Genomic DNA, 22,160 nt, shown 5'->3' on the forward strand with positions numbered 1-22,160 from the left:
GTGGTGGTAGGCACCTGTAGACAAGGAAGGCTGAGATGCTGAGGCGTTTAAGTCTAAGGCTAGGCTGGGTCACAGAGTAGGAGACCCCCTTTACCTTAAAAGAAAATCAATTCTTTCCCATTAGCTGCAATATAACTTTGTGCATGGTGTTTTGTATATTGACATTAATGGTTTTTATGGTCTATCAAATAAGTTTTGCTTATCTTTGTTGATTTGATTACGATACTTTCTTCACTCTACTATTATAAGCACCTGCCTGTTGGTGTTCTTCTTTCATTGTTTGACTTAAAAGTATTGAATACGGGGCTTCTGGGGGTGGGGAGTTCAGTCAGTAAAGCAATTCTCTTGCAAGGACAAGGACCTGAGTTGGCCACACAAAGATGCCAGACATGATGGCCTGGGGAGGCTGAGACCAGCAGATCCTTGAAGCTCACTGGCCAGCCAGTCTAACCTAATGGATGAGCTCCAGGCCAGTGAAAGGCCTGGAAAGAAAGAAGTAGCGTTCCTGAGAATGACAGCTGACATTGTCCTCTGGCCTTCATACACATACACATATACATACACATACATGTGCACTCCTACACACACATGAATGTGCCACATACATGTTTAGACAATACTGAGTATGCCTAAAATGTCAAACCTGCGGTCTGATTCTTAGAGGCTCAGGGTCAATGGAACTGATCAGCATTTTCTCTGTCCACATTGTACCAAAGCTCTGCCTATTCTTATGAACATCATGGGATACTAAAAGAGTCTTGGATTTTGTATTGTTTAATGTTCATCTGTCTCAATGACATAGAGAAGAAGGGCAGTGGGGAAGGAAAAGAGAGGAAGGGGAGAGAGGAAGAGAGAGAGAGAGAGAGAGAGAGAGAGAGAGAGAGAGAGAGAGATCAAAGGATGCCTTGAGTCCTGCCTAGAAAACATCATTAAGGCACTTTACAATATGTGCAATGTGTTTTCACATAAAATGTATGTAGTGGAAATTCCTGGGATTTCTACTGGGGGAAAATGCATTTAATAAGACTTTAATATTTTTTTAATCCTTAATAGTTTTTATTTGTGGGTTCAAATAAAGTCAGATGATGAACAGCAGATGGTTGAGGCAGGAGAATTTCCATGAATAAGGAAAGACTACATTGGGACCTGTAGAACTGCCCAGTGTTACTGACCTGCCAACCTGCATTGGAACTGTGTGTGGTGTAAGCCATCCTCCCCACTGCCTCGAGGTAAGAGCTTGCAGGAGGCAGATGCAGAAGGCAGAAGCTGTGGTGGTGGTCTGGGACCAGTGAGCCCATGATTGTAGCTACTGGCATAGCATAGGCGCACCAGCAGGAGCTAGGAAGAGGGCCCATGATTCTGAAGTTGGTGAGGAGAAAGAGCTGCTGTGGGCTGACTTCCCAGAGAGTCCCAGGATGCCAGTGTAGTACACGACTATGTGGTTTCAGTAGCAGGTCTTTGGGGAAAAGTCAAACAGAAACTTTCTCTCCGTGGTTGAGGAAGCTTGGATTAGGCGTCCCATTTGAGCAGGTGAAGGCCTCACAGTCTCCTGCTGTCACCCACCTCTCAGGAACTGGGGCAGCATTGCTGGGGTGGAGGGTGTCAGAGTCGAGACTCTGCAGCCTTTTCTTTCCTATCACCCCAATGAAACCTCACTGCCTCACACTTCAACTGTGACCAAAGTTACAAACTAATCTAAGGACAACAACACTATCTCTGGCTTCCGCATAGACAGCTTTAGCCTGGTATTTCTTAAAACTGTTTCCACTTAAAACCTTCTTTGAAGAAATAAAAAAATAAAATAAAATAAAACCTCCTTTGCTTCTAGGCAGAGGTGGTACACACCTTTAATCCCAGTACTCGGGAGGTAGAGGCAGATGGATCTCTGTGAGTTCAAGGCCAACTTGGTCTACAGAATGAGTTTCTAGGATATCCAAGGCTAAACAGAGAAACTCTGTCTCAAAAGAAAAATTAAAAATTAAACAAATACCCTCTTTTGCCTAGATGATCTTAAGTCTAAAGATAATTTAAAATTAAAATTATCAAACATTTTGTGATTAAGAAATCAAAAAGATATTAATTTAAAATAGTCCTTTGGCATAAACATTATTTTGCTTTGTTATTTATTAACAATAAACACAGTTTGCATACTAATGAGATGGATGTGCTTGTGCACTTTTGATGCTGCAAGACAGAGTGTCTCTGATGCCTTTCAGTGTTGGGAGCCGACTTTTAGCAGAAGGCGGCTATCATCTTTGCAGCCATCTCGAGCCATATACCCTGACAAGAGACTTGTTTTTCAACAGCCTACAACAGCTGAGCACACTCTGATAAATAAATATCTTGTTTATCCCACATAGCTTGTTTTGCTGTTTAGTTCCCCCAGCTGTGAGGCTCACGTGGTATCCACGCCTGCAAGGCACGTGGCAAAAGCCTATAAATACGCTGGACTTCCCTTCAATGAGGAAGACAATAAACGAGACTTGAGACTTGATCAGACCCTCTGTCTTGTCTCCATTCTTCGAGTCTCTTCCCCTTTATCCCCACACTCTCTTACTAGACCCTGACCCGCAGACTGGAGCAGCAGCTCGAGCCGGGACATTTCAAAGTTGATTTGATGTCATTGGTGCTGAGAATACTACTTCACATATATGCACAGAACAACAGGGTGGAGCTGCATCTAGGGCCATGCCAGAAATCATTGGAAATTCTGTCTTAATCTGAGGCTAAAATTCATTTGACAGTTAAAGTATTTTGATGAAACTAAAAGTCAACAATCATTAAAACCAGGCATTATAACAATTTGATGGAAAGACATGATCGTTTCATACTTACATCCTGAGGGGTGATGGTAGGAAAATAAGATTTTAAGTCTCTGCTTTCTATAATTGAATTATCATGTGTCTATAAGAGCTGAAAATTATGTGGAGAAAAACATTGCAATTCATGCGTACAATACTCTGAGCTGTGTTTCGGGCAGTCTTCGTGTGGGGCTGCATGTGTGCATGGCATGCGCAGTGCAAAGCATACGTGTTGTGCATTCAGAACCAAGGCTGTAATGACATCACATGGTGCAGCATGGGTGAGCACTTCACAAGACCCCATGGTCACTGTGAGTTTACCTTTGGAATAATTTTTAATTTTGAACATTTAGAACCCATCCACCATTTTATGATCAACTTTTTATGACCCCCATGCTTTCTGTTAAGAGAACCCCAGAAAAGATTGCAGCTCACAACTGAAGAAGTTGGTGCTTAGCAAACAGCTGATAGAGCTGGTCCACAGCTATTTTCTCCACACTTAAACTTTCCTTCCTGGGTAGAGGAGGGAAGCATATAAAACCCAGGAAGTAAACAAAACTTACAAGGCTTCAGGGTTCTGAAAGTTAAGCAATTTGCTAAGCTTCTGTAGAAAGGTTGCTGAGGAAGAACAGATTTCCTCTTTGGCCAAGCTGCCTTCAAGTTGTACAAGAAAATCCAAGGGTGAAGCTTTGGTATGTCAGTCACCCACAGGTCAGGCTTTCCAGAAATGTAGTCGACTTTGAGCCAACCTTTCCCAACAGTCTTAATGGCTCTCTAAGCTACAGTTAGATAGACTGTTTTCTTTGGTTTTCATCACTTCCCTATCTGGGGTGTGATGTGACATTCATTCATTCACTTCTCTCCAGGAAAACTCACACCAGAGGTTGTCTGCCTCATGTTATAATTTAATACTCACCTGAGTTGTGGGCTCTGTGCCAGTGGAGGAAGATGACCAGCAGCTCAAGAACACTGATGTTTAACTACAGATGCAGATAAGGGCTGGCCTTAGGCTACAGCCTGAATTGTGGATTTAAAGTCATTTCATGAGTGTCCTTATGAATCCAGACCCTATGCCCAGAAGTTTGAAGCTGTTTGTATGGTTCTGTGTACTCTCTGAACTGTGTTCTTTGAGGTTCAGGGAGCATACTTAAATTACCACAGTTGAACAGTCTTCTGCAATCCAACACCTAAAATCAAACTGCAGTTCCAGTTGGACCAAGGTTGTGAAAAAAAAAAAAAAATCTCATCTACAAGAGCAGGCCCTTCGTTCCTAACACAATGCTTGTTAACAGTTTTCAGTTTCAATATTTGCTCCTGTGTCTATCAAAGATGACTAGCAAATAGTTGTCCTTTCTGACACGGCTGATTGTCAGAGACTAAACCCACAGTTTGAACGTAGAAACCGAGATAAGGAGCATATAATCTAGTATGGATGTTTGGACCCTACCCATGCATTCGTTCTGTGATGAGACTATTCAATGCCTTCTCAGAGCAGAGCCCTCCCAGGCTGCATTGTGCTGAAATTGATCTGTCTCTGGAACTGTTTGCCACACATTCCCAATAAGTCCTTGAAGTCTTAAGCTGTTCTGCTTCTACAACATGGGAGGAGGAGAGAAACTGGTCACTGGGAGCAGTCTGAGAGGGTCAGCTTAGCTCTGAGTAGCAGGCTGAGCTTGAGTCTTAGACCACAGCCTGAGCTGGCTGGCTTGGTGGGTGATGCCTCTGCAGACTTACTTGGCCTCAGAGTTCAAAGAAACACTACGGTGACAGACACACGGGTAGGTAACATCATGACAACTCCCCCAAGAGACACTGTTCTATAAGAGACACTGTTCTCACATCCTGTGGGTGCGAGGTTGAGTCTCAGTATGAAGGTGATTTCTGTCTTGGTGATTAATTATAATTTGTAGCTTTATGACATTATTGGCTTTGGCGGCTCCTCTTTGGTGGACTGACGTGTCAGTTCAACCATTTTTTAAAATTGAGTTGTTTTTCTCTAAAACTTTTAATTACTATTTATATAGGCTAGATAAAAGTCCACGTCAGATATATGATATGTGAAGATTGTTGTTAATGATAATATTCCTTGACATATCAATTCTTCAGTTTTGTTGATGTAGCTTATCTTTTGTTCTTGTTTTTCTTCCAGGGTTGTAGCTAAAAGACTGTCACCTGCTCCTGTGTCAAAATTATTTAGACATACCTTTCCTAGGCATTTGATCATTTCTAGGTTTTATTCTTAAGTCTTCCATCCATTTTATGTGTCATAGTGTGGAATATGAGGTGGGTTGGGTTTTTGTTTGTTTTCATATAAAGAGCTGAGGCTGATGTAGGATTTAGGGAGATAATGGCTGCAGCCAAGGATGCTCTACCACCAGTAGGAAGTAGGTGACAGGGTAGGACAGGCTGGGAAGTGAGCTGGGACAAGCAGACACTGGGTTTGACCAGGACACACTTGATCCTTATTATTAGTACATATTAATCCAAGTTTTAAAAACTGTTTGGTAGAACACTTACAGTGAAGAAGTAGTGTTTGGGTCAATGTCTTAGCCAAAGAAAGAGACTAGGAGTGACCTCAAGCACACGGAGGCTGAAACCTTAACAGGCTGAGAGACGTTAGTGTAGGTAGTACGGAAAGTGAGAGCACTTGGGGGTAGATCAGATTTAAGAGGTGGAAAGTGCAAGTGAACCTGGAAGAATCTACAGAACTGCTTGGACACATCAGTTCTGGGGTGGCAGCTTGGCCATGAACCAAAACTTCCCCAGATGTTCACGCCCTTTGACATCCCAGTTACTAGTCCTGAAGAGAAGTGGGGGAGGAGTTAGGAGTGCCTGCACTGTGCTCAGCAGGGAGGGCTTGGGCACCCATGGTGATTTGGAGCTACAGGGACCAGTCCCAGTGCCTTCCCTGGAGACTGAGCACACACGGCCAAGCAGTGCATGAGATAAGGAAGCTGCCTAACTCTTCGGTGAGGGAAGACTGAGCTGTTGTCCAGTGAAAGCAGCTTCACATGATGAACACGAAGGACTGTCTAATCAAAGCTGTGTCCTACAAGCATCTGAGCCGACAGGGAAATGCCCCCAATGACATTTTAAATGGATTCAAGTGTTTTCACATTCACAAATACAGTCGAAGTTCAATCTGGGAGGCATGTTTATGTTATTACTGTGTGAAAGAGACACTTTTATCTAAATGTGTTTGACAGAATGGCTGAAGTACTCCAAAATCTACCAACACTGATTTGCATCCAAATGGGGCTACGCCATTCTTTCCTGTATTTTTAAAATTCTCAGTCAACATATATTACTTACAAAACCAAGAAAATGAGCCTTTGCCAGGCACTATAAATTTACTTATGAGCGGCTTTAGACACACCTCTCTGATTTCTTCACCTAAATACACATTTGTGCCCCCACCACCACCCACCCCCCACCCCCCCATCACACACACACTTACCGCCAGTAGTTCTTTCTCGACTTCATCATGCACGAGATCGATTCCCATTCTCTTCTCTCGATGAAAGAGACACTCTCGAGCAACCTAGAGATCCACAGGGCACAGAATATGTCACTACAAAATGACCGAGGCTACTTTAAAGGAAGTCAACAGAAACTCCCAAGATGGACTTCTCAAGTCAGTTTGGAAGAGCCTAGCACAAGAAAGACCCCAGTAGGGAAAGCCACCTTTGCTGTTACTGAAAGGGTGTTATCTACTCTAGAAAATAATTTGGAAAAAAAAAGTCCTAATTTGGAAAACTGACAAAAAAGAATCCCCACCAATGAGCAACTGAATTAAGTGCTTGGCATCAGTTTACTGAAGAGAAACAGTTGGATGAGATGAATCATAGAGTCTGAGATATTCTTATTTCTAAATATTTTCTACTGGAAAAAGTAGAAATGAATGGTTTACTCTCAAAATATTAAAATATTTGTGTAGCCAACTATCTACGTCATTATCTGTAAAATTATTTATTTTCCTAATTATAAAAATAATATGCTTTTACCTCTTAAGAATTAAAATATAAAAAACAAGTTTCAGAGACTCGTTGCTGCCTTGTTTATTGGTTGTCTGATTTTAATAAAATGGAGACAAAAATATCCCTACAATTTTATATTAATTTTTTTAGGATCAAATGAAATGGTAAACTAAAGGTTTGAAATATTCTTTGAGGCAGAGAATGTTAGTAATGACAACAAAAAATAGCATAAGTCACTAACAATGAATTATGTAGGAGGTCATTATGTAGCTAAAATGCTCTCTTCAAAATCTTTTCCATGGCGCAGAACTATGTTAAACTTCTGTAAACACACAATGTGAGCCATGGTGTAATACGTTATTGAATCTTGGCTGAGCAAATTTCTAATTTTTAATAGTATCATTTATTAGATGAGGAACTAGTGGATTGTGGGAACTCTGATTATTTCCATGGATATCACCACACTGCCTTTCAGGACTCTCCCTCCAGCCCACAGTCCCACCAGTGACACATCCAAGTGCACATTTTCTGCCCTGGATGTTCCAAGTGTTCAGAATTCCACATTTGATAAACTACAGTGGCCACCTTGCTGATTTAATTACTGTTGTGCTAAACTTTAACAAGCTTCCTCCTGTTACGTGGTTATTTATATTTTCTTTTCTGAGGTTTATCTCTCTGTAACACTGATCATAATCAGGGCCTCTTGACTCCATTTTGACAGTCAATATTATAGCCCACAAGAACACACAGGCAGAAACTGCAGGAGAAAGCTCACATCAGAACCAATCAGGGTCCAGTCATCATAAAGGAAGTGAGGGAAGAAACTGAGTGCCGTGGAGACATTAAGTAATAGGGTATGTGGTCATGGTTTTAAGGATATTTTCAGTCCCTGAGCTAGGTCCCAGGAAAGACACAGGGCCTTCTGATTCTTAACAACATAGGGTGAATTAATCCAAAAAGACCCTATATGTCTCTTCAGGATACTGGGGCTTGTGTGTATTTTTGTATTTGTGGTTAGTGGAGAGAGGATGGGACAGAATAAGCAGAGAAGCCCAGTAGACTCCTGAAATCACTAGACTTTTAGCCCCTTGTTCCTCACTCTTAGGTACCCTGGGATCTCCTGTGAGCATTCCTCATCGAGACAACTGGTGTTGGCGGTGCTCACTGAGAGGTATACTACCTTATATCTTTCCCCAGCTTTAGACAAAGAATGTCTTCTTTCTATGGTGGTGTACATACAAGGTTGGAGGACCCATCCTCTGGTACAAGGGTCACAGGTGACTGAAGCCCACTGTCAAAGTCTAATCAGATGCCAGTAACTAACTGAAGGGCTGCCTGTCTGACTATTGACAACTGGCCTACAGTCAGCCCCAATTACCTTTTTAATAAAAGAATCCTAAACAGATCTCTAAAGAGGTCTCATTTGATTGTTTATGCCCTAAAAAAGCAATTATATATAAGGGTTACTTCACGACACAGACTGAAAATTTTTAATTTTCTTTTTTAAAAAAAAAGTTTATCTGTCTGTGTACGTGTGCGTTTGTGTGTGAGTATGCATGTATACGTGTGTGTGTGTACATGTGTGTATGTTTGTGTGTGCAGGTATATGTGTGCAGGTTTCCCTCTGTGTGTGTGCACGTGTGCACGCATTTCTGCATGTTTCAGTGTGTGCATGTGTATGTGTGTGTGGTTGGGTATGTACATGTTTCTTTGTGTGTGTGTGTGTGTGTGTGTGTGTGTGTGTGTGTGTGTGTGTGTATACATGTGAAGGCCCAAGGTCAGCCTTGAGTGTTGTGCTTCCTCAGATACCACCTACCTCATTTTAAAACAGAGTTTCTCAATGGCCTGGAACTCACTGATTATGCTGGCTGGCCAGTGAACCCAGTGATCCCTCTGCCTCCACCCTGCCCCTACTAGGGTTCCCAGCACATACCACCATGCCCTGCTTTTTCACATGGGTTCTGGGGATAAAATTCGGGTCCTCTTACTTGCAAGGCAAAGGCATCACCGACTGAGCCATCTCCTCAGCTCCCATTAAGTTAAATTTTTCTTAAATAATTTTCTTAAATTTTCATCTTAGTCTAGAACCTTCAGAGACTAGGCCAGCCCTTTTAAGGGCTAAGAAGATGGCATGTTCAGTTGAAAACTATGTAGCCTAATGGTGTTTCTTTAGTCTGCTTGCTTTCAGCATTCGCTCAGAAGCTCACTGTGTGTGATATGTGTACAATGGCAATGGGTTAGCCATTACCAATCCCATTCACCAACTTATTGGTGAGTGGTGTTTCTATGGGCAGCAGAAGATGTAATTTGTTGGAGGTAACCTATAACCACTTAGCTACAGTGCCTTCTACTCCAACCTCATCCTCACCTGCAGAGGGGCTTCGGTCTCTATCAAACCCCTCTCCAGCCTTCTCTTAATATCGGTCAGTGCATTTGTCTCTCCGATCATTCCATCCAATTCATGCGTGATTTCTGATTTCCAAAATGATATGTCGTTGACTCGTTCTCCGAGGTTTTGGGTAGAGTCAGCCTGGGTCTTCCGGATCTGCTGGTATTTGTCTTGAATGAGCCGAGATGTATCTACTCTGAGTCTCTCTGAATTATGCCGTGAGCAATTGGACTCTTGGAAGCTGACTAGATTGGAACGGTACCAGTCATCAGGGGTATACCTTGTGAAGAGGGTGGTTCTGTTGGACACGAAGGGGAGCATGGTGCTCTCACACACTCTCTGAGATCTCGAGGAGTATGGGGCCAAGGTTGGGTAGTTGTAGGCCGTTTTGTAGTAGGTGCTCGGTCTCCATGGAAGGCTCAAGCTGTGTGTCAGATTGCTATGGGGAAATCGATCCCGATAGCTTGATGTTATGGTACCAATGGCTGGTAGAAAGCTGGTCGGTGCAGGTTGAGGATGGGCATAAGTAGCCGTTAAAGTAGAACCTAAAGGTTCCATGGTGCTCAAACACGATTTGTAAATCTCTCCTGCAAAAGATGAAAGAAAGGAAGGGAGGGAGGGAGGGAGAAAAAAAAGGAAGGAATATCAAATATATAAATGTTATATAACCATACTGATAAAAGGTTTCATCTGACACAGTACCAGCTTCAGTGCTCCCAGGCTCAATACATATCTCTTCTCATATTTTATCAGTATTTTTTTGGTGATAATTTTAAAGATCCCATCCCTGAGCCTCTAAAATGTATGAAGGTAGTGTGTTTTTATATTAGTCATTTGAATTTTTGAAATTCAAATGCCCTACATTAAAAGACTGATCCCGTTGTATGCAAACTCCTGAGTGTGGCCTCACGTTACCCTAATTTCAGTTCACATTATTCTAGAACATGCATCATTTTATTTTTAGTTGAATACATTTATGGGACTTCTTAGGGAGACCAGGAAGCTACAGACTGTGACACACTTTTTGAAATATAAGTATAATTCTGCTGGGGAGCTTATGTCTATAGACCTGTTACTAAGAAGGAGAGAATCAAGTCATATTCAATTTGACGAACTATTCAGATAAAAATAAATAAGTCCCTCAGTGATTAAATAGCTACTTACCAATACCTTCTGACCAGAACCACAGAATAACTGATTTGTAGAAGAGAGTGGCCCAAGTATCTATCACTCGCTCCCTCACTATGGCTAACCCCTCTTTCCTTTCCTCCTAGTCACTTTATACTGGCATCACTTCACTTCAGTTTGGAACTTTAAATATTGCCTTTTTTCAAAGAGAGTTCAAAGCACCTTGAGGTGTTCAGGGACCTTAAGTCTGCCTTCCTTCCAACCTGTTTCCATGGTCAAATCCAGAAATAACATTGTTTTCTTCTAGTTAAAAACATTTCTCCTTAGCTTTGCTTCATGTTTGACAATAAAAGATCTCAAATCCAGAGAGGGTCACTTGGTACTCTGACAGAGGGACTTGAAACGCCATGTGGGTTTTTCTAACTAACATGTGCTATGCTGGCGTCTTGAGATATCACAATCCAGGACTGTCAAAACTGAAACCACACAGCAGTGGAATATGAGACACACTCGCACCATGAGACACAAGGACTGGGGAAAAGCCATGTATACAAAAGCAAGCAGAGCTTTGTTTTAGGGAAGGGGTGGCCAAGGACCTGGACTAATGAACAGAACTTAGAACTCAGATCTGGTAATGAGTTCCACAAGAACTAACTACATTATAACCATACCTGGAGCTCCAGCTAGCCATCCTCCAAAGCCACTCAGGAAGAGGGAATGAAGATCACCCCTTGGGAATGTTTTACCAAACTTCTCCACCACTATATGGTGGATTTGAGGCTCCTATTGGTTAAGAAATCTGAAGGTATCATGGCCTAAAAAAAAAATGTTTTTGGTTTTTTCGAGACAGGGTTTCTCTGAGTAGCCCTGGCTGTCCTGGAGCTCACTCTGTAGACCAGGCTGGCCTCAAACTCAGAAATCCGCCTGCCTCTGCCTTGCAAGTGCTGGGATTAAAGGCATGTGCCACCACCGCCTGGCCAAATGTTTAAAATCTCAAACAGGATTTCCACCTACAACCATGGTAGACTAGTCAACGTTGTACATCTAAAAACCTGAATCCAACTTATGAGACAGCATCTCTCTCACACACTGGGCTATAGGCAACAAAGGACTGATCCTGAGAGAAAGGAAGCAAATAATGAGCCTTCTTATTGTTGAACCATTGTATCCGGGGGCAATTTCCAGATCACTGTGGGGGAGGAACACATGAAATGGGCCAGAGCTTGGCAGATCTACGTATTGAGAGAGTGATCAGACACTGGAGAGGTTTCAACAGCTGGACATTGTAAGTAAAACTCGAGAAAACAGTAAGTTACACAAACATAGCTTAGAAATCTACACAGGGGATGCATGTGAGTCTCTGGTTAGATGTAACCTGCATATGTACCCAGGGACCCTCCTCAAACCCTGCGGCCAGAGTTATTGGATGAACTATTTCTAGAGCACAGAAGGTAGAGATACATACTGAGCAAGATTAGAATCTATGACGGCAGAGTGGTCACACATTTGAAGTCCCTGGCTTGAAACCAGTTACTATGGATTAAACACAAAATCTTCACCATGAGGTCAGGTTTGCTGCCTGGTCCCCAGTTGGTGGCGCTACTTTAGGAGGTTGCAGACACATTAATGAAGCAGGTTCTAGCTGGAGGAAGGAAGCCACTAGGGGCGAGTTCTTGACGGTGTGTCACCTCGGGCTGCTTGGCTTGCTCTGTTTGCTGGTTGGCAGTGGACAACCCCCCTGTAGTTATACTCTTCCCTAATCATCCTGCATGTGGTCCCAAGAAACCCTCTGAAACCATGAGCCAAAATTGACCTTCCCTCCCTTAATTAGCTCTTGCCTAGTAATTTTCATTAATAATGCCAAGGTGAGAAGAACATTCTGAGGGCTCACTTAAGCAAAACTAGACACAGGTCTCAGGATGATAAGATTGGCCAACAAGTGACTTGGTTTCCTGAGAACATCAAAACGCTCAACCAGGTCATATTGCGGTGTTCAGCAACCCGTCAAAAAAACTACATGCATACTAACATACAGAAAATATGGCCATAAATAAAGAGAATCTGTCTGTAGAAGAAAGTCTGGAAATGGAAGGAATGATGGGAGGAGAACAACTGTGAGAGGAGCCAGATGGGAAACAGGCAGGGCAAATGCACACAATGTCTACTTAACCCATTAATTGGCGTAGGCAGCAGATTAGACACTGGAGAAATAGATATTGGTACACTCGAGCCTTGTGAAAAGGAAACAGAGATTTTTCTTTCAATGCTTTTGTTTTTGTTTTTGAAAGAGAAAGCCAAAGCAGGAGTGTAATAGCACAGGAATTGGCCCTTTGTGATGTCATAAGGAGAAGGACCAAATAACATCGGAAAAAGTAACTGAATACCTTCCACATGTGACGGAAACTATTGCAGTCTTTAGATGACTATAAAAGCATAGGAATTTCACAAACTGTAAAAAGATAAGCAGAGAGGTACACAAACATACATATACCCCAGTGCCACCCCGGGGCTCATCCAAATCGAATTTCTGAAAGCCAGGCCTAAAGAAAACACTGAGAATCAGAGAGAAAAACCAGCACAGCAAGTAGAAAGAATGGGTGTAGGAAGGAACATAGGATTGTCAGAAACTACTCAAACCAGATGGCAGTTCCCTCCCCATCAATGTTTGTTTTGTGGTGCCTGGCATCAAACCCAGTCTTTCACCTGCAAGGCAGGCATTCTACTAACAGAGCTACATGCTAGCCCTTGACAGAGCCTTTAGAGACCTGAACAACAGCCTAAGGCAGAAGTTCTCTAGGGAGTGGAATGTCTCTCACTCTGGGTGGGTGGCTTTCTGTTGCTGTGGTAACACCACCACCAAAGGCAACTGAGGAAGAATGGATTGACCCATCCTGATCACAGTCTGTCATTAAGGGAGGACCAGAAGCAGGAATCACAGAGGATGCTGCTTACTGGCCTGCTCTTCCTCACTCAGCTTGCTTTCTAATTCAACTCTAGAGCATCTGCTCAGGGGTGAGCAAGCCAACAGTAGGCGGGGCCAGCTCACATCAATCATTATCAAAAAAATGCCCTACAGGCTTGCTTGCCCACAGGCCAATCTGATGGAGGTGTTCTCTCAAGATTTCCTCTTCCCAGGTGACCCGAGCTTATGTCAACAAACAAAACCTAACCAACACATCCCTCAAATAAAGTAAAGCCAAATAAAGGATTTCCAAACAAAAGTCGAAAGGATTCACCAGCAACAGGCTTTTGAAGAAAATTCTTCAGTCAAAGGGAAGTATCCCAGATGGGGCCTTGGATCTAACACAGAGAATGAGGCATGTCAGAAATGGCGAGGACGTGTGCTAGCCCTGGTAAAACCCTTTCTAGCGTCCAAGTTTCTTTAAAAGATAGTTACTTGCGGTAACAAAATATTGTATAATTTATCAAATAGATGTTCACTGTATGACAATAAGAGCACAGATGGAAGGTTTGGATGGAAGAATACATTTTAAGGGTTGTGTGGTTGAGATGAATGACAGACTTTTAAAACATAGCTTGTGCTATATTGAGATGTGCAGTGCACACTTCAGAGCTGGCATTCTCAAAAGGTAATACAGGACCAACAGGCACGCCTAAGAGCTTTCTGACAGTGAAAACATCAGCACCAGTTTTGTAGCAATCACTCAGGTCCAGTCACCTTTAACCCTCATAATCTCACAAGTTTCCATGGAGATTCCAGAAGTGATGTCATATGTGGCAATGCAGCTGAGTGAATGAAGACACTGAGCCAGGGATGAAAGAAACGCGCTACTACTATAAGGCAGCAACACTCTAATCAATACATTTTATTTTGCTTAAAGTGAGTGGTATGCACATCCCTATATCTGATGGCTGTCTGAGGCAGTCAGTATCGATATTTTGTAAAAGAGTTCCACCCAAACCCCCAAACATTTTAAAATGGATGCACTGAAGCAATTTCTTAAAAATAATAATTAAAAAAAAAAAGAGTTCTAGCTAATGAGGCAAAAATGAAGGAGGAGAGGAAGAAGAAGATGGGGAGGTAGAGGAGGAAGAGGAGAAGAAGGAGAGGGGAAAAGAAAGGTGGAAGGGGAGGGAGAGGGGAGAGGAAGAGGGGAGAAGAGTTGGGGAGGAAAGGAAGGCAAAACCATGATTCATGAGGGAAGAAAAATAGGAAGAAGGACAAAATAGAATAACAGACAGAAATCCAACCACATTATAGATTATATTTATATTAAATAGCCTCCACATCGATTGAAGAATGATCTTAAATGACAATATTAATTGTATAATATCTAGAAAAAACATTTTAAATATAAAAGCAGAAAATTTAAAACTAAAAGTATAGGAAAGCATGCAACATGTAAATAGTAATAAAATTTTAATTTACTATATTAACATCAAGCTAAGTAAACCTTGGAACACAATCAGAGATTTAAAAAAAAATGAGTGGAAGAGTCATTCAAAGAGAGATGACAGGGCAAAATGGCTCAGTGGGTAGTGTGCTCTGCTGCCCGAGCTGGGAGACCTGAGGCCCATGCCTGGAATCCACATAAAGATGGAAGGAGAGAAGAGACTCTAGGGCTTGTCTTCTGACCACCACACATGCCCACCAGCACTCACACACATAGCATATACAGGCAATAATAATAAATGAAAATAACATTTTAAGAGATATAGCAATCTTAAATGTCTATATAGTCATTGACATAAATACATAAAACAAAGACTGAGAAGATTAAAATAAGACATAGGCAAATCCACCATTGCAGTTGGATACCCAACCCTCTTCTGTCAGTAATTCATAGAAAAGATATACTGGTTAATATTCATTCAAATAACCTACACTAACTGGACCTAAGGTGTCCTAAACTACTAAAATCATGCAAGTTATATATGTTTTCTGAATATATCAAAATTAAGTTATAGGTTGATTAGAAATTCCTCAAATAATAGGGAATTAAACAATACAACTCTTAAAAGCTCATGAATCAATGCAGAAATAACATGGGAGACTGGAAACTGTCTTTAATTAAATGAAAACAAAACTCAACGTATGTGAATTAATGAAACACAGCAAAAGTTGCTACCTGGGCCAAGGGTATGTCTTCATTCATTAGAAAATGATGAGCTCAAATCCATGATCTGTGGTGGTTTATTTGTTTGGGGGATTGTTTTGTTTTGTCTTTTTTGTTTGTTTTGGTTTGGGTTTTTTTAGGACAGGTTTATCCTGGCTATCCTGGAACTAACTCTGTAGACCAGACTGAGATTGAAGGTATGTCCCACTGGTGAGCTGTGTTTAAATTTAAGAAGTCAAAAGCAAAATAGACCCAAATTAGAGGGGAGAGAAAGCAAAGAGAAACATCCGAAACAGAAAAAAGATACATGAAAAAAGAAAAATGATAAAACTGTCAATAAAATGAACAAATTGGCCAGATTTACCAACATAAAAAGAGAAGACAAATTAGGAACGAAAGAGGAATATTACCACCCACTGTGTAACGGTGAAGGCTAACGAGGCAACAGCACTCCCAATTTTATGCTACCAGTGGACAGCACAGGCCCACAGATGGTTCAGAGGATAAAGGTGCCTGCAACCAACCCTGAGGAGCTGAATTCAAGTCCAGGAACCCACATGGTGGAGAGAGAGACTCCTGCAAGCTGCCCTCTGATGCCACATGCATGCCTCCGTTTTAAAAAGATTCTGGACCAGTTTGCCTGTTGTGTCTTCTGCAGTGTTAGGTCTCCAGATTCTAACTCAGGCACTCTCTAAGCAAGTAGGAGCAACACTTGCTATTCACTGTATTCCTCTTCTATCTGCATGGAAATTCAATAAGGTCTTTGGGAAGAGGGATGGAAGTAGCTATGCGGATCATACCCTAGACCAGACCATCGGTTTTTGCTTTTTAAATTAAATTTGGGACCAGATGTGGTGTGCATGCTTTTCATTCCAGCACTTAGGAGGCAGAGGCAGGTGGATTCCCATGAATTTTGAGACCAGCGTGGTATACATAGAAAGTTTCAGGCCAGCCAGGGTTCCAATAAGTAAACAGATAAATAAATAGATTATATTTTGTCACTAACAAAAGAAACGAGATGTGCTACAAAGTCAAACAGTGTTGGACTTTATTTATTTAATGTGTGATCAACAGGTATTAACATAGTGAAAGTGCTATAGTACTCAACTATAAATATTGATTTGCTAAAGATAGAATGAATCTAACCAAGAATACAAGTACTGGAAAGATTCATTTGCAATTCAGAAAACAGGCTTGACTTGAATGGATATATTTTATCAGCATATTTTAGTCAACCCTTTAGGATCATAAATATTTAAAAGTGCAAAAACCTATAGAACATCCCCAGAAGATACAAGTACAGAAACTGCATTACCTTTCCCCACACCCAGCCTCAGATCAGTGGCAGGCACGGGGTTGACAGCTTCATAGACAGACCTTCAGGACTAGAACCAGATCCACTGGTTCCAGTAGCTAACCCCATATCAGATGGGGCCAGAAATACATGTTAATAAATACCAAACTTAGCTAGAGCTTCTCTTCAGATCATATAAACATTTCACCTTTTAAACAAACACCAAAATTAGAAGCAATGACTTGAATTTCAACATGCAACACTGAAGCTTCAAAGTTAAACAAGAACACGGGAGAGGCTTAATTATCTGTAAACAAACAAATGCAAACAAATTCTTTCCAGGGCAGGGTCTAGAACACTGGAAACGAAACTTGCAGCTACTTTTACTGCCATACCTGTATGCCCAGAGACACCCATATATATACAGAAACAATTAGAATGCCCAAGAATTGCTCTCTAGTGCTTTTAAGGTAGTAAACTAAAAGCGGGGGGGGGGGGGGGGGGAGGTGTATAGTTGATGTGAGGTTTATTCATAACACATTTGATAGAGTGTTACATATCATTACATACACTTAAAGCAACAACTTGTGTTGGCATCTGGATAGATACATCATGATAAAAGCGTAAAATATGCAGAGTATAAGAATATGCTAAATTCTGGTAGGTGATCGCCCAGGGAAAGAGGGCCACAATGCAGGCCACGGTTGTGCTTGTAACCGTTTAAGGGGTGGACAGGATGACTTGGCAAACAGATGCCATTCACCGAATTATTCTGTGGAATATTTCGTTTATAAAAGTAATAGAATATTTTACAGGAGTCATCAAATACTTCACCTATCTATAAAACAGCTTCCTTTCCTCAATAACCAAGAAAAGAGTGTTCCCCGTTTCTCAAGTGTTTGCTTATTACAACACCATAAGCACCAGGGCAGTATTGAGAGACTTGGGTTTAACCGCCAAAAAATGCAAGGAAGATGTAACCGAAAGTCTCCCGGGACAAGGAGTACCAGAGGACACTAGCCTCTGGTATATGAAATATGTCCTCCCCTGAGCTACGTAGAAGCCTAAGCTGAGAAAGTAGCCTAGAGGAGGGATTGGGTTTCAGACACAAGCTATACTCTGGAAAAGCAGGTGAGAAACAGGATGGATGCGCCCTTCTGTGGACCGCAGGATGGGACAGCAGACCCGGGCTGCCTGGAGATGGAGTAAGACATCCTGGGCTCTTAGTCAGGTACCAAGGGCCAGGACTTTCCTAGACCACTCACCTGTGTGCGCTGTGGACCCTCAGCTGCCCTAGAGGCTGGCTAGCCCCGCCTCACTTGACATCAAACCGTGGACGGCAGCCAGGGTCCCTAGTAGGAAGCGGATTGGGTACCAGCAGGGAAGCCCTGCCATAGGCGGTTGCTATGGACGCTCACGAGCGAGCGTAGTAACCGCGCAGGGATAGTGGGTGTTGGGAGACTAGAGCGTCCAGGAGGCACTGGAACTCTGGGTCCATTCCAAGGCGCACCAGCTACCTTCGGCATCTTCCCCCTTTAAGTTTTCAGTAAACATAAACAATATTTCTGTAGACATTGGCCACATGTTTTACTTTCATGTCCATCACTGTCACTTCCTTCCAAACCCTAATAGAGTTTCTTTTACCAGGTGAGAGAGTAGGGGCAGTGACTGGGGCTATATGGCTTAGCCACACCCAGTGGCAGAGCCATTCCTAAAATGCAGACCTAGAGGATTAATACTCCTTGAGGTGGCACCCCAGCATTCACACTGGTAATTGTTAAGAGGAAAGAAAACAAACCCCCAGTTAATCACTCTTGGTGTTTCTTCTGTGCCATTCCCAGGATGAGGCAGCTCCCAGGGGACCTTAACATGTGACAATAGGCATGCAGAGGGGAGTGGGTCATCAGCTTTACCCATTCGGAAACTTGTTTGTTTCAGAGGCTGTTGCCAACCGAAGTCATAAGGAGCCGAACAGGAATCGCTAGAGTGACACCAGCAGGGTGCACATTAAGTGACTTTGGCTTCCTGACAATGAGCCCAGAATGCCTGTCTCAAGAGGAGGGGGTTGGTAACTACAGAGACCACCTGAAGGTCCCATGCTTAGCCTGGATGCATGACCGGGTAAGCCGCGCAGAGGCCTTCATATCCCACCCAGGAGTGACTGCATTGATAGCTTTCTCTTTTTCCAGTTCTCCCTCCTGAAAGTCAACTCCTGATTCTGATTAAAGATGCCTCTCCAATCAACCGTCTTCCTCTCAAGTGTAGTAAACTTCTTTTTCATGATTCTCGGGACTCAGGATGAACTTTGGTGATGCCCCCAGGCTGCTGCCAGAATGATATGTTACTTCTTGGGGCCTGAGAGTTGGAAATTTCTGAGCCAAATTTAACAGAGATCTAGTGAAGATGGAGCCATCTTTATGCTTTGTATTGTAGCGTCTTCAATATGATATTGACTGAACACTGGTCACCTCATGTTTGATTTAGAAAGAGGGAAAATTATAGCACAACCTGGTCTTTGAAGCGATGCACAAACATATGAGTGTTATAAACTTCCTGCTTAAATTGGGTTAAATCAATCGTCTCTATTTACAGGGAAAAAAGCAATCAATTTAAAAAACAAAACAAAAAAATATGTCAGATACCCTTGTATGATTGCTGAGTGTTTGTCAGAATTAAAAGGTAATTTTCATCCTTGCACCTCATCGTGCTTGCCACAAAGGGGTTAAGCAGCCAACCTTTGTGGTTTGGATGCACACATGTGCTGCTTTGCAGAGGACACTTACCAGAGGTTTGGATGCAGAGGGGCAACTGAGCTGACTGAGACAATTGACTACTTTGCCTAAGGAGAACACTGCTTGAGGCTAACTCTATAACTTCCTTCCTCTGTCCTGCTGTCACAGACTTCCTTTCTAGTCACTCTGGGGTTTCCGATCACTCAGTCATCAGCCACCATCAGCCTTTATCCAGAAGCCACCAGCCCAGTCCCAACTGTACTTCCTCATCAGAAACCAGGCACAGCTTTGTCTACCAAGATCCCGAGGGACTCCACCCACAGGTCCATCTCAGTGGCTCACTCATGCTTCCTTCTTATCTTCCTAAACAGAAACTGCTATCAGCAGACATATGCTGCTCTCTCACTTGGCCAACTCTTTGAAAATCTCTACTTAGCTCTGTGCACCTTGCTACACACTCTCCTAAAACTCCTGTTACACATCAGACCCTCCGTGAGAACAGAATTTAGCTTCCAACTACAGGCAAACAAAGTTGGCTCCAAACCTTAGCATGCCTATTTCCCTTGTCCATGATCTTTCCTTAGGAAAAGATTTTCTCACTAACATTTACTTGGAGGCACAGTGCATCCCATGGTCCAGGTGCCTGAAGTAGCCTCCACTGTCCCACCACTCCCTCATCTCTCTGCCTAGAAGCCTCCTGCTGTTAGCTTAGTTCTATTAAATGTGCTTCTTCACCTGCTTCTTCAAAGTATTGACTTTCCTTTCCCTTCCCTTCTTCTTTCCTTTCCTTTCCCTTCTGTTCCCTCCCCTCCCCTTCCCTCCTCTTCCCTGTCACATCTAAATAAATGGCATCTGGTTCGGATTCCACCATGGATTCCTGCCTAGTGTCATGAGACCCCATCTAATTAAGGTGTGTTGCAGGCTCCTGTATCTAAGTCTCTTCTCTAGTGTCTCATCTAGCACAGCGCTCTGTAAAGGACAGTCTAGTGCCACTGCCATCCTGCAAAATGACTCCCACAGACTGTAAGCTCCCTGACCAGATGAACTAGACCCATGCACCACCTTCCTCCATGAAGCAAGGACCCCATTTTCAGAGTAAAACAGAGAAGCTCTTTTGTGCTCTGCTTTGTGGTTCCCAGCTGAGATAATGTCACAGACTAGGCATGCCCACACGTAGAGCCACCATTTATTAAAGGCTCAATAGTGTGTTTTAGGACCTGGAGAGAGGGCAGCAAATGATGCTTTGGCTCAGCATTGTAGGACTTACGAAACAGGGAAGGTCTCAGGCGAACTTAGATGTTCCTGCTCCTGGGAAAGCATTGTTTGGGTTTGTTCTGAGAATGGCATCAATCAACTGCTTTTGCAGTAAGAGAAAGTGACAAGTGAGTGGGACAGGGCATTCCAATGTGGCAGAGGCAGAAGCCCTCAGAGCGGAAACTGCCCTGTTAGAAATTTGGCAAAGAAAAAGTCTGAGGCTTTGGGTTTGGTTTTAGTTTCTCTTTTAAAACATTTAATTAAAGACAGTTCTATGTGTTTATAGTCTGCAACACGATGTTTTGAAATATGTATATATTGTGGAATGGCATTCTAGCTGTGTAATGGACCACACATTTTGTGTTCAACCCTCCAACAGTTAGTTTCTTGTCAACTTGACACAAACTAGAGTCATCCGGGAAGAGGGACCCTCAACTATAGAACTGCCATCAGTTGGCTTATGGGAACGCCCATGTGAGACATTTTCTTGATTCATGATTGATGCAGGAGCCCCCCTTCCATCCACGTACACCATAGATGGTGCTATGTTGTGTGAGAAAGCAGGCAGAGCGAGTCACAGAGATAAGGCAGTAAAGAATAGTCCACAGTAGTCTCCACATAAGTCCATGCTGCCAAGTCCCTGATTTGAGTTTGTGCCCCAACTTCCTTCAGGGGTGGACTGTTACCTGAAAGTTTAAGATAAAATGATCCCTTCCCCCTCAAATTGGTTTTGGTCAGCGTGTTATCACAGCAGCACAACAAATGGGGACAGACACTTAAGTTGCTTTGATAGCTTGGCTCTTAGGGTTAGTGCTGTAATAAGCATGGTATACAAGTGGGTCTCTGACACCCTGACTTCAGTTTCTTTGAACATATACATGAATGGGACTTTGGACTATGGCTGCTCTACCTTTAGTTTCTGATCAGCTGCCATCCAGTTTTCCATGATGGTTACACTAAATTACACTTCTACCAACGCCACACCAAGGTTCCTTTTCCCCACATCTCCCCACATTATCTTTGTCTTTCACTAATGGCCATCATAACAGGGCTGGCTATAGGTTTCTTAGGTATGGACTTGTCTCTCCAACTCTGTAGGTTCTTGTCTGTTATCAGTGTATGTGTCCCAGACTTAATGATGCTCTCTTGTAAGAGCAGCACCGGCCTTACCTTGCTTTGAGCCACCCTTCTGGGAAAGAGAGCACGTTGCTCAGAGAGAACTATGAGTTAATTAATTCCCTTTCCTCCCTTGTGTGTGAGACTTCCCATCTCTGACTCGTGCCTCTAAAAGGTAGCTAAATGCATCCATCTCTGTCAGTCTCCCATGCCACCATTAGAGTTAAAGCCACCATACCTCCTGCCTGAGTTATGGCATGACATATCCTCTGACTATGACTACATCCCCAAAGGGAAGAATCGCATGTGCCAGCAGTCAGTAAGCACAGAAAGTCTATTGAATGAGCTTATCTGAGACTGATGAAGGCAGTTCAGGCTGACTCTAGGGCAA

General features: G+C 42.7%; 1 protein-coding gene across 1 annotated transcript in view; it reads right to left on the reverse strand.

Annotated features, from left to right (window-relative positions):
* The window catches only part of Tekt3 (tektin 3), a 34,965-nt gene extending 16,876 nt beyond the window's left edge, over positions 1 to 18,089 (reverse strand). Inside the window, exons 1-3 of the mRNA XM_034506620.2 lie at positions 17,933 to 18,089; positions 9,147 to 9,754; positions 6,259 to 6,342 (exon numbers count right to left, since the gene is read on the reverse strand). Of these exons, the coding sequence (XP_034362511.1) occupies positions 6,259 to 6,342; positions 9,147 to 9,725 (663 nt within the window). The 5' untranslated portion in view covers positions 9,726 to 9,754; positions 17,933 to 18,089. The remainder of the gene's footprint in view (positions 1 to 6,258; positions 6,343 to 9,146; positions 9,755 to 17,932) is intronic.
* Positions 18,090 to 22,160: the final 4,071 nt, after the last annotated feature.

The sequence above is a fragment of the Arvicanthis niloticus genome, chromosome 6 (genome assembly GCF_011762505.2).
Source record: "Arvicanthis niloticus isolate mArvNil1 chromosome 6, mArvNil1.pat.X, whole genome shotgun sequence".
Lineage (NCBI taxonomy): Eukaryota > Metazoa > Chordata > Mammalia > Rodentia > Muridae > Arvicanthis > Arvicanthis niloticus.